Source organism: Morus notabilis, unplaced genomic scaffold, assembly GCF_000414095.1.
Source record: "Morus notabilis unplaced genomic scaffold, ASM41409v2 Scaffold1103, whole genome shotgun sequence".
Taxonomy (NCBI): Eukaryota; Viridiplantae; Streptophyta; class Magnoliopsida; order Rosales; family Moraceae; genus Morus; species Morus notabilis.
In genome coordinates, this window is record NW_010366098.1 from 233042 (window position 1) to 246375 (window position 13334).

At 33.9% G+C, this 13334-nt stretch overlaps 1 protein-coding gene across 1 annotated transcript; it reads left to right on the top strand.

The window, feature by feature from the left end:
- The first annotated feature begins 9977 nt into the window (after window positions 1-9977).
- On the top strand, window positions 9978-13324 carry LOC21391115 (chaperone protein DnaJ). The gene is made up of 5 exons (XM_010109401.2): window positions 9978-10225; window positions 10371-10448; window positions 10540-10615; window positions 12694-12767; window positions 12860-13324. Exons 1-5 carry the CDS (start codon window positions 10121-10123, stop codon window positions 12929-12931), a joined length of 405 nt encoding a protein of 134 aa, XP_010107703.1. The 5' UTR covers window positions 9978-10120; the 3' UTR covers window positions 12932-13324.
- Window positions 13325-13334: the final 10 nt, after the last annotated feature.

Genomic DNA, 13334 nt, shown 5'->3' on the forward strand with positions numbered 1-13334 from the left:
TTCGAGTTTTTAATTCGAGTTAAGATGTGACTTTATGTAAAAAAATTTTACTATAGTAAAAAAGTTAGATGTGACTGTTTCTGAGGATTTTTTACTGTAATAAAACTCAAATTTTAAACTATAAAATAAACGAAACTATAATTTCATCATTTCGTGTTCCTTGAAAACGTTTATATTTTATCCTTTATTAAAAGTCATTCCCGCATTTAAATTAACTTCTTTATCAAAACTCCCTTGTGTCGTCGAAGTGCATTGATGTAGAAAAACGCTACTTTTTTTTTTTATAATAGCTTTTTAGTATAACACGATCGAAAAGTTTAACAATGACACTTTTTTAATACCAAGCCCTAAGGTCTAGCCTACTCCTTTATCGATACCCAAGCCCAAATAAACACCTATTTTCTCCATCAAACCATTTAATTTCTCCTTAAGAATTGTAACAAATGACAGTTATTAGAAACTAATTGTAGTTAATAAATAGCAATGCTTTTTCAAAAATACAGTAAATGACACGTTTTCCTTAAAACAAAACTTTATATTCCAGGAATATCCCAATCATCTTCTTCATCTGTTACTTTTCTCTGCAACAAGACAACCAAACCCTATATATATTATGATATGCATCGCCCCGTGATCATCGCCTGAGAAAAAAGAGTAGTAGTACCGCTGGAGAAGATGGACCAGAGACAAAATCGTCGACAGAGCTTGCAGATAGGTTAGAGATCGAGGTTACGATGGAGCTCACGTTTCATCATGACAATCGTCCATGAAGAGAAAACACAACAGAACCGCTGTCACCGCTGAACTTGCGTAGAGAAGAGCAATCGTTGCAAACTTCGTCGCCGATAAGAGAGAGAGAGAGAGAGAGAGAAAGTTAGCGAGGGGAGAAATAGTGAGAGAGATAGAGCAGAGGGTGTCATAGATAGAAAGAGAAAGAGAAAGAGAGAGGACTCGACGGATCGGGTGACAATATTGTTTTGCTAATTCTTGATATTCTAAATCCAAAATATGTTATTAATTTCTTCACGCCAAAAGTATAATTATTAATTTTCATTCTTATGACACGTTTATTTACGCATAATCGAATAAGCATGAATCGGAATAGGCAAGATTCAGAGTGGGTAGAATTCAGAGTGAAGAATCGGAGTCAGAATAAACTGTTTACTTACACTCAGAATCAGAATAAAAAAATATAAAAATACTAATATACCCTTTAAATCAATTTGATATTTTCAATTTAAAAAAATAGATTATATACTTATTATATTAAAATTAATCATAATTAAAATATTTAGTGTAATAATTGGGTACTAAAATAATAAATATATGTTGCATTTATTATTTTTTGAATTTTATTTTGAATTGTGTATTTATAAGTAAAATAAGTGCATGATAGTAAATTTATATTAATATTAGGAATGAGAGTTTCAATCCCAAGCGGGGTATAAGAATGTCAATCACATTCCTCAATCTAAAATTTGAGTGGGACCCACCAATCTCACTCCCATTTCAGGATAAAAAAGAGCAAGTAAACATGAGATTGACTTCAATTCTTCAATCATGGTAAGTAAATATGTCATTAATATGTTATTTCCTTCCTAGTTTATCCACCTGTCTTTCTTCAATATTTTCAGGTTTCTTTTCATAATAAGGCAAACAATGGTTGTTTTTTCTTCGAGCCTTTTGGGCCTATTTGATCCCTATACATCGTTAGAGATTTAGTTTCAGTTTATTTCACCGATTCGAATTTAAAATTTGAGTTTTGCTACAATAAAAAACTCTCAGAAACAGTCACATTTAACTTTTTTACTATAATAAAAAAATCTCACATAAAGTCATATATCAACTCAAATTAAAAATTTGAATCAGCGAACTAAACAGACCCTTAGAAAGCTCGGTGTAGCTATCTCCCACATTCAGCTAAGTTTCTGATGAGGTTAGTGATTAGTCCATGAAAATGCACCCTAAATACTATTTTTTATTTATATAATATTAAAATATTTAAGTTTTAATTAAACAATTCTAATATTTTTATTCAGAATATTTTTAATTGGAATTTGTATAGTTTTTGCTTAATTATTTACAGATGAAAAGCAGTATAAAAAACTACACAAGAAGAAGCCATGAAAGTCATATTTTCAACCAATCCGAGCCAATCAAAGAGAGAGCCACACCATCCACTTCCTCCAACCAAGCTTTGACACGTGTCTACAAAGGTGTTGAATCCAGATTTTTTCTCCGCGAATTGCCTGATTTCCTCCTCAAATCATATATTTGATTTCTCCTAATTTATGTGTAATTTTATTTTCTTTTCTCTTCTTTTGTATTTTTCCATTTTTGATTATTCATTTCCTTATTTGACAGACAATATTTGAACACTATAAATAGGGGGTTAACCTAAGGTTTGGATTCTCGACACCTTACCGTTTTTACTACTAACTTTTCTTCACACAAGTCTTCTCTCCTTTTTATTTGCAACAAAGTCTATAAAAACTCTTCTTTTTTTTCAATTTACTTATTATTTATTTTTCTCTAACGTTCTTATTTTGCTAATCTTTCTTGTTTATTTTATCACTTCTATGTGGATATGAGTTAGCTATGCCATCAACTAGCTAGAGATTGTCACATTCACCATGCAGCCATGACAAAGCCATTGAATCAACCAGACCCCAACTCTTTTTTATTATGATAAAGTTCGATTTGATATTTAGGATTATACACTACTATGTATATTTGTTTGCTTATTATGAAAGAATCCCCTTTTTAATATGGTTTAAGGACCAACCATAAACAATAATTTAAATAGTTGAAATTTGGGGACAAAAACAATGGATTTTTTTTTATTTTTAAAAATTACAATATGCTTTCGAGGGGTGACAACGTACCTACATTGGGAAATGGTCACGAAGCTCCTCAGAGCCAACGAAAATTACAACGTCGATTATGGACTAAGGTCGAATTTCCAACTTGGCAAAGTGAGGCAATTCGACGTGGAAAACAATATATTTTAATTTGTTGGATTGTTTTACTTTTAAACCGATAAAGAAAACTATTATTGATACCCGATTTTGTATTAGGCCCATTCAAGTGTCCAGACCCAATCATAGCGTCACGCGACGTTATTGAGCTCGCTTCGTGGACTCAAGCCAAGCTCGGAGAACTCTAGTGGGTTGTGATTTGGCGAGTCATGTGTGATCAAGTATGCTTGTTTGTCGTTTAATTTGATTCAATTTAAATCCCACTTAGAGGGTTTTCAGAATTAATCAGATTAAATACAAATGAGTGATGGAGAATTCCTAAAAGGCCTTCCTCCTATCCTTTTGAAAGCCAAAAATCCCTAAGTCCATGCCTCATAACCTCTTTCTCTTCGTCAAGGTTGATTCTCAGTGTTTTATCTCCAACGGAAACTCTACCTGCGCCAGACATGCCTAATGAAGGCTCCCTCAGTGGCAGACATGTCTCCTGGAGCATCCTCTTCATATCCAAGTATGCTTAACGGAGCTTTTTTCGTGTCAGGCATCCTTCCTTTGGACCTCTTCTCGCCTAGCTCATAATCAGAGCAATCTTCGCCTGGAGCATGCTCACCCTTCGGAGCAGCTTCACCTGGAGCATCTTTCGTTTGGAGCACGCTCATCGTTGGAGCAACTTTCATGTCAAAGCCAACTTGACGGCAGCTTATCCAACATTGTGTAAACCATCTCTGACAAGGTATGGCATGCAATCAGACCTCCGAAAGAAGAAGTCAACAGAGCATGAAGTTGAGTCAAACACTCTTGAGAATTTCAGACCTTGAAACGCTTCACGTCAGCTTCAAATCTGAAACTTTGCCTCCAAGTCTTTCCATTTTTGGATCTTTCCTTTGTCAATCTGGAAAGTCACCTGACCACTTTGCTCCCAAAGGAATTGCGTGTGCAGGTCTCTGTTAGAAAGCCGCCGATTGGGCTTCGGAGGAGCCACCATGAACCTTTCTTTCCATTTCCGGGCCAGCTCTTTTTCAACCTCAAAAAGGCTTTTGGTAACTTTGCTCCATTTAGATCGCGTATGCATGCTTCCTTGAGAACGCCGCCAATTCACCCCTAGAGCAAGTTCCCCGAAGTCTTCATTCCATTTTCGGCTAATCTCCTCTTCAACTCCGGAAAGGTGTCAAAAGGTTTTGCTCCATCGGGATTGCTTGTGCAGGCGTCCGTCAGAACACGTTGTACGAACCTCCGGAGTTGCCACCAAAATCCTACAAACTTCTCCTATAATTTCCCTCATCTTCCTCATTCCAAATGAATTGAAGACCCGAAAACTATGAGCCCCCCTTTTTTGAATCCTATCATCTTCCACAAGCTCTCCCATTTTTCTCATATCACTCTCTCTAGACTTCTTCAGTCTCTTGCTACAGAGACTTGAAGTTTTTCATGTTCTTTAAAGTTCTTCAAAGCTTCCAAGTGTTGACAGTCTTGGAAACTCTCCCAAAACACTTCTCGATCCATTTCCACCACCATCACAAAGTTTTTCGAAGTTTCTTCACACATTTTCCGACAACGTTCAAGTCTTCATTTTCGGGGACACTTCCTCTCACCGTCGGAGCAAGTGCTCCGAGTGTCCTCACTCCCAGAGCAACATGCGCTGCTCTTAGAGTTCTTTTCACCAGAGCCTTATCCACCTCACGAACTTTACTCTCACTCTCCTCCAATCCTTATCCGCCACTTGAGTCACCATCTTCGCTCCTGGAGCAGCCCGCGCTTGTCTCTAGAGCATTGCTCTATCAAGGCACCTTCAGCCTCCTTTTCTCCATCTCTATCAACTACTTGGTAGCACCTCTCACCATTCTTCATCTCCGGAGTCTTTCATATGTGTTTGCGGATTCTCTAACATATTTTGTAGGGCATTTTCATCATTTCGACAACAAAGAAGGTCCTAGGACATGCTCATTCGGCTTAATTTGGGCCTAACCGACCCCACTTATTCGTCGGAGGTTCCTCCGTCATCATCCACATTGAAGCTTGACCACGACGGATCCGCTTCCAATAAACCGTGTGTTTACGCGTGTCAACGCCTGACACGTTAATCCTCCGAATCTACCGGACTGCGACAACCTTTTTAATATATAGTAAATTACACATGACCATAGCGCAATACATAAACTTACTAATAATATGTCAAACTTAATTAAGAACTCGAAAACAATATATGTTTAAGACATCATCATTCTTCTATTTTTAGCGAGCACAAACATACATGTGAAATATTAGTGCGAGAGTGATATGTGTATATTGATGAGAGAGTGATATGCGTCGAGAGTGATATGTGTCTATATTCTAGCGTCATAAACCCTATAAATTGCTTTTTAGAGATTGCATTTTGCAATTTATTGTTCTGAACAATCTCTTCTTCATTTTGGCTGATATTATATATGTAAATTTTTTTCTCAGTATATGTATATATCTATACGACATATGTTGTAGCAACTCTTGTTATAATTATTATTATTTTTTTCAGAAAAAGCAAAAACACAGGCACGCTACCTTTGCCATTAGCATAAGCATATTTTTATTATTTATTTCTAAGACAAAATTGATAGCTGTTCCTTGATATTTAAATTGATTGAGCTAAATTGTACAAACGTAGAAAATTCGTAATTGAATATGAGATCGACTCGTCATTTTGAATTAAATTAAGTTAGTGTTAAGGTTAAATTTCATTATCCATTTCTCACCGCATATGTGTCATCACGTGTCTCGGATAATAAGATCAAATTATGAAATCGTTAGTTAAAATAGGCTTCGAGCAGTCGGTTGCTTGCGGAGTCCCAGCGTTGTCTGAACGACTAATCCAACAGCTCACCAGACGAGCAGTCAAACAAACATGCTAGCTCAGCATTCGAAAATTAAGTATGAAGATCTCATCTCTAGCAAGGATATTTGACATTAAACCACGGGATCACGTCCAGAAAAACGAAGGGGAAAGTTAATCATCCTACATGTTTGCTCCATAAGCATCATCCCTATAAGAAAGATTTTTTAGAGGATCATCAATCAAAAGTCAAACAGGAAACTACCCAAAAGCTTATTTTCAGCCACCAAGAGCCTATAAATGCATACCATAGGCGTCCAAGACAGGGGTTCACGCATTCCTACAAACGCTTTCATCCCTCCAAGCACATTTACTCTCTTTTTACATACTTTTTAGTATTTTTCTCATGCTGTTTCTTTTTATATTCACATAGAGCACTATTGTAATCATCTTCTTCAGTCATAGTGAAACTATTGAAGATCCTACAGTTGACGTACATTGAGTTATCAGGAGAACTATTATAACATCTCTGTGTCCCTATTTCTTTTATTTTTCTGTTGATTTATTTCATTGCTTACGTGATACTAACATCATCCTCCGAATTCAATTATTAACCCTCTAACAAATTTAATTTTAGATTTCACCCTCTACCGTTAATAGATCTTTTTTCTTTTTGGCTGAATTTTTAAGTGTTGTAGATATGAGTTGAGAATCAATATCCATACGCATAGATGCATTGTCTTTTGAATTATGAGTTCTTCGTTTGGTGAATTTTTGAACTGAGTTGTGTCATTAAACGGTGGAGTTCACTTTTGTGGCTAAACAAGCTTTTTATTAGAGCAAGGAATGGGACACAGATAAACAGTCCAGTGAGAGATGATAGTATTCACCGTGCGGAACCGTCCAAAGATGGCGCCGATGAAGAACAAGAATTAGGGATGAGGCAGACGGAAGGTGGCGACAGGAGAAGCACTCCGCCGCGCCATCGTCCTAATATTCATATATTATATAGTATATAAAATAAATATATTTAATATTAACTTTTTAAATATAATTAATTATTTTGTGGCTTTATTGTTAACTTTGGTTTGTATGTGTTTAGAATTCAGTTTGTATTGTGGAACCTTTGCTTTGGTTAAGATTTGTTGTGAATTTCAACTTTATTTTTTTTAAATGAGATTTCTGTATTTGAAAAATAAACTATTAGTAGATTTTTATTTTTTAATTATTAGATTTGTATTAAAAATGGTACGTTTTACATTTTTTTTTTATTTTTAATGTGATTTTGATAATATATTAAGCTCTATTATATTTTAAAATATTATAATTTTAAAATGTATAATTATATTAAATGAGAAATAAAACGGGTATTGAGAGGATTTTGATTTTACCTCTCCTTAAGAAGGATGGGAGACGGGAGTGGGGATGATCATTTTCCGCCTCCAGCCCATCCTATTTCCATTCGTAAGTGGAGTTTTATTTTCCTTGCTTTTAGAAGGGCTTTTTTCTCTTGGAAAAATTAACTTCCACAGTCGAGTTTACTTTAGAAAGATTACAAAGAATTATTTCACCATTACAAATACATTAGATAAAACTTTTAATTTTGGAAGGTTTTTGTTCTTTTTTAAATTAGGAAAATTGATCAAGCATCTGCTCAGACAACAAGGCACTATTGCAAGTCCAAGTCTTTTCTTTTTATCCTTGTTTTTTGTGGAATTGTTACTTGCAGTTGGAAAATATATTTTTAATGGAATTTTGCTGAAAAAAGATAATACTGATTTTCAAAATCCCTCCTCTAAATTAATAATAGCAGATTAAAAAAAAATTAAATTTAGTTTATTTATTTAGTTTTTGGTGCTGTATATGATATAACAAATTAGAAGATAGTTTTTATTTTTATTTTTTATTTTTATTTTTATAACTTCTTGGATAACATTTTAAGGCAGTATTTATAGTAGGAAAAGTTTTTAAGTAATACTAAATGCATACTCTATTACAGATACTATTTTAAATTTTTAATACGTGTCATCCTCACTTTTTCAAATAAAAAAACTTAGGGGATGTTTGGTAGAGGGATTCGTTTCCTGATTCGAATCATGATTCGTGGTTCGCTACAGTATTTTCTCTCACAAAAAATTTACGTAAATCAAAAATGGTTCGAATCACATGGTTTGAATCCTCTAACTAAACGTCCTCTTAATAACAAGTCATTCTTTTTACACTTAATTATAAGACTGTCATTCGTTTCTTTTGCTCCTAAATCTATCGACTTTACACTTTCCAGTCTAAGGGAAAAATAAGAAAAAGAGCTCAGAGATTTCATAATAAGAGAGAGAAATCTTATTCTCCATGGGCATTGGAAGATATTGATCTAAAGCAGCTGCGGCTTTCTTGTTGACGGCTTCGTTGGTTGCTTGCTGAACAGGTCAGGAAGCGAAAGCTCATTGTGATTCTCTTGATAAGAAGCCGTTGTAAAGATATATAAATTGGTGTTGTAATATTATTATTATTTTTTTTTTTGGTGTTGTGATTCGGACAAGAAGTCAGTCTTATTTTACGTTTGGTTCATAAATTAGAATTATTTTCGATTTACGTGTATTTTTTGTGAGAGAAAATACTGTAACGAATCACGAACTATGATTCGAATCAGGAAATAAATCCATCTACCAAACATCACCGGCTTGCATTGCATAAAAACTTCTAAAGTATATATTTTGCTCTTTGTTTTTAATCTTTATTATAGATGGTTTTTTTTTTTTTTGATGATTTTATGCTCCATTCCTAAGGTATATATACTGCTCTAGCTTTTTCTTATTCTTTGTTGTCGATGGTTTTTTCTTTTTTTCTTTTTGAAGTTATTGATATATATTTTGCTTAATTCTTTGAATTAATATTATTCATTTTGATAATTATGCTTCATTCTTGTTATGCTTCGTTATTTGGATGACTTTTTTTTTTGTCTCGTTTACTTTGTGGATTCGAGTTGAGATGCGATATTTTCTGAGAGCTTTTCACTGTAGTAGAAAAAGTTAGATGTGACATTTTATAAGAATTTTTTACTGTATAAACTTAAAACTGAAAACTCGAATTGATGAAATGAACGAGGTCTTTATATTTCATTCTTGATTGACAAAAGTTTATCTATGTTATCTTCCACTTTCAAATAGTTTTTTTTTTTCTTTTTTTATAAGATGAAATTAGTTTTTTTTTTTTTTTTTTGGGTAAGCTTGATATCAGATTGGGATGTTTATTGTTTAGTAAAGCAAATAAAAACTACAATGTACAAGAAGCGTGTGTGAGGTTGCGTCTAACTGCAGTTTTACGAGTTTTTAGCTATATTTTTCTGATTTTATTTTATTTTATTTTATTTTTTTCCTAGAGTCAGCAGATTTTGGAGCAAAGAAAAAGGAGTGGCAGTCTTGTAAATAAGTGTAAAAGAAATGACTTGTTATTAAGTTAGTTTGTTTAAGAAAATGAAGATGATACGTGTCAAAAAATTAAATTAACATCTATAATAGAATATGTATTTAATATTCCTAATAAATATTGTTATCACGTGTCAAAAAATTAAGCTAACATCTATAATAGAATATGTATTTAATATTCCTAATAAATATTGTTATTTTATTTTTTAAATTAATTTTTTAACAGTTAAATTTGAGATTAAAAACAATTGCATGTCGCGCATTAAATTTTTAACATACCATAACAATTGTCATATTCTGAAGGAAATATATCTAAAACATCTTGTGTGTTTTGTCAAAATATCATTTTTATTCCTTGTGTTTATAAAACTTTTAAAATTTAAAAAATGCTCAAACAAGTATTTCAATTAAAGAAAGACTTCAATTATTTTGAGAGTTTTTCATTTTTTAAAATTAATTTTATTTAAAATATTAGTTTAGTAATGTTTTAAATTGTATTTATTAAAGATTGAGAAGGAATGTCTTAATAGCTTAAAAAGATTAATTGTTTAGAAGTGTTTTGGGTCTGTTTTTATTAACACAAGGGATATTTTAGAAATTTAGATATCAAAAGAGATAAAAGTTATATTTGGACAGAATACAAAGTTAGACAAATAACCCGACTCCCAACAATTAACCCATGCATTTTCAGCAAAAAAAATAAAAAAAAATAAAAAAAAAACCCATGTACATATTTGTGAGTACGCGGCTCGTCCTTACAACACAAACAACAACAGGACCAGCATCAGATTATCTCCTAAAAATCGCTCCTCCCGAGTCGGCGAGTCTCATCCCAATCTCAACGACCCAAAACTCTCTCTCTCTCTCTCAATACTTTCTCTCTCTAGAAAACCTGCAATTTTTGGAACGACAGCATGATTTGGGACGAGTGGGAAGATTACAGCGTTCCAGGCGGCGAAGAATCCGACCAACACTCTCACCTCAATTTCGATTTCTTATCAAACCTCTCCAAGCCCAAGGTTTTGCCTTTACCTTTACCTAGCTTAATCCCTTTTTGCTTTCGGATTAGGGTTCTAAACCTGATTCTTACGTGTATATATTTGGTATAAGAAATGGGACAAGGAAGGGATTATTGACTTATCTGGAATGCGATTGAGTTTGTAGGATTACTACAAGATTTTGGAAGTTGGCTATGACGCTACGGACGATGCGATTCGATCCAATTACATACGCCTTGCCCTGGTCCCTCTCTTTTGCTTCATGAAAATTTGTTTCTTCCTTTCTTTTTTTTTTTTTTTTAGATTTTTATTTGTTTTCTTGAAATATTGTGCAGAAATGGCATCCGGATAAACAGAAAGATCAGGACAGTGCCACCTCCAGATTTCAAGAGATAAATGAGGCTTATCAAGGTTAGTATTTAGTTTTTATTTTTTTTTTAAAATAATTATAATGAGCTATTCGGTTTTCTGCATTTTTTCAGCATTACATGCTTTAGATTTTTAGCATTACTTCATAAGCTAGTGGGAAAAGAAAACCCAAACAGAATGTTCTTAAGTATAATGAAAGTGAGAAGCACGAGCTTTAATGTTTACTGTGGGCCTAACCTTAAGAAATACTGTAGGTTCTTTGTTGAAAAATGATTTAAATTTGGTACCTTGGAATAAACGTGAAGCCTATGAATATATACCGGCCTTTGTTTTGTTTTTTTGTTTTTTTTGTTTTTTTTTTTGTGACGTTTTTTTCATGGAGTTTTACAATGTAGAGCCTCCCGACAATATGTTGCTTTACCTAATGGGCTCTTTCAATTAGACTCTTGTTACTGCCTACTGATTATTGAAGATTCAAGGTTTATAACGAGATGATTTCTAGTGGCTTGATCACTTTTATTTACACTAAGTTATTGTGATATATAGTTGATTTTGGCTAGATAAGGTCCTTTCAGGAAAGAATAGATCGTTTTGATAAGATAAGTTGTGAAAGTGGCAGTTGAGGGCGGGTATGGCCTGAGTATGGTACAATTTGAACATGTATTTCAGAGAGGAAAACAAAACAAAAAAAAAAAAAAAAATCCATGGATTTTGGTTATGGTTCTCACAATGAAAACGGGTCGCTTTAAACTGTCTCTTAGACGTTTTAACTGTAGTTACTTCAACCTGTCCGTAACTGCATGAAGGAAATGTTGATGTCAGTGACGGTTGAAGAACTGCCTGCATATCATGAAGGGAACAAAGTTCTAAACTTTATAAGTAGCTTTGACCTGTAGACGGTGTGATAGTTGGTTGAAGTTATTCTTGGTAATAGGGTAGGGTGGGTTTAAGGGAGAGATCCCAGCCGCGAATTTTGGGAGCAGCTAGCAATGTATAGAAAAAAAAAAAGTTATTCTTGGTAATAAACTATTTGTATGGGAAAATTTTAATGACTAAATAAATGGTTGTTTGTCCATTGTTGAGGAGGTGAATGTGTTGTCAATTGTCAGTGGTATTCTATTGTTGAAAGTCAATCTTGTACCATAAGTACGTATATACAACACAATGATAATTGCATGGGGGATAAAGTTCATCAATATTAGAGTGTATGCGTGATCCTTGGTTTCTGATGGATGGCGTGGGTGCTTGGAGTTAGGCGTAGGGTTCATGACCTGACTGACTTGACAAAAGCAGTGCCATGTATTTAAGGTTTAATAATGTAAAGTTAAACAAAGTAGGGGATATATTTCTGTTTCTGCTAAAATCAGTGTGGTTTTATTGCTTAATTAAAAGAATGAGGTGTCTGTATTTCTGGAATAACGTTATAGTAATCCTTAATTCTTTTCTCATCCATGGTTCTGGCATGGTTTTTCTGAAGCATGTTAAATTTTGTTTTCTATCATGTGTGCAACAAATGCTTTCATCATTGTTGGCATAAGATGATCCTATAGCAAGATTTCATTTATGAAGAATGTAGAGATGGAAATAAGTTCAAGCCAACTTATCAAAGTCCCAATTTAGAGTAGTAATTGTTTTACCAGGATCTCTAATTGGTGTTTACCGAAGGTTTGTGTGAATAAGGGATTATGAATCAACTGGTTGATTTGCTTGTTGATGGAGTTATGTGACAATTAGCAATAGGACCAAAGAAAATGTTCTTTGACTTGATTGGCACATTAAATTAGTGTAAAATGATAGTATGCTGACGAGTTACTAAGGCCCAAGGTACTCTTCATTTCAGTCTTATCCAATATGCATGTGTGCTTGTTTCTATGTATGCATTGATTTCACATGTTTAGATTTGCAAGATAAATCAGTTTCTTCTTTTAATTAAATTTTGGTCATTTGCCATTCATTTTTTGTCTTTCTAGAATAAGTGTGCAGCCCCAGTTTAGGTCTGTTTGTATCTTCTTTTATAGAAGGGGCCTCATTATTAGAATAGTGAACAGAGAAGTTGAGAGGTAGCAGAATATATACCAAAACTATTTGTAATGATGTGACTCTCTTTTTGTCAAAAACAGTTCTGAGCGACCCTGTAAAGAGGAGAGAATATGACAGTAAGGGGATGCTATATGTCTTTGATTACAATTTAATTGTAAGCATTTCTCTTCCACTGCCCATAGTTCTCTCCATAAGCATGTACATTTTGCGAGATCATCTTCTCAGTTTTGATTTATTTGGCTGCAGGAGTATCTCAACCGTTACAAGGGCCTCATACTGACGTGTAATGGATTGGGGATAAGGCATTCAATTTGGTAAAGCCAATACAACATGCACAGATAGATATCCTTTTCAGTACATCCGGGAGAATTTGCATAATGAAATGCGACATAATTTTTGAATCTGCAAGTGGCTCATTTGAGGACAAGGGCCTGTGGTCTGGGTGCATTGAGGGTTACTACTGGCTTGTGCTTATGTATAAATAGAAACAAGAATATCACCATCATTGTGTGACATCTTGTACTTGCCTATGTTACCTCTTGTTGGAGGGTTGTGATTAAATAATAATCTTCTCTCTTGCTTATAATTTTATTATTAAGCAAGCAAAGATTACTGTATATACACGTATATATTCACACACACGCACACACGCACACTTTCAAATCAAAAGCTTGTTGTCCTATAAGAAGTGTGTGGCGAACCACCTGCGCGGCATAGGGAA

Excerpts from the sequence above, each read along its gene's own strand:
- LOC21391115 (XM_010109401.2), top strand. The coding sequence starts at position 10,121 with ATGATTTGGGACGAGTGGGAAGATTACAGCGTTCCAGGCGGCGAAGAA. Across the intron at positions 10,226-10,370 it reads CAAACCTCTCCAAGCCCAAG|GATTACTACAAGATTTTGGA; the intron begins GTTTTGCCTTTA and ends TTGAGTTTGTAG. Across the intron at positions 12,768-12,859 it reads TCTTTGATTACAATTTAATT|GAGTATCTCAACCGTTACAA; the intron begins GTAAGCATTTCT and ends ATTTGGCTGCAG.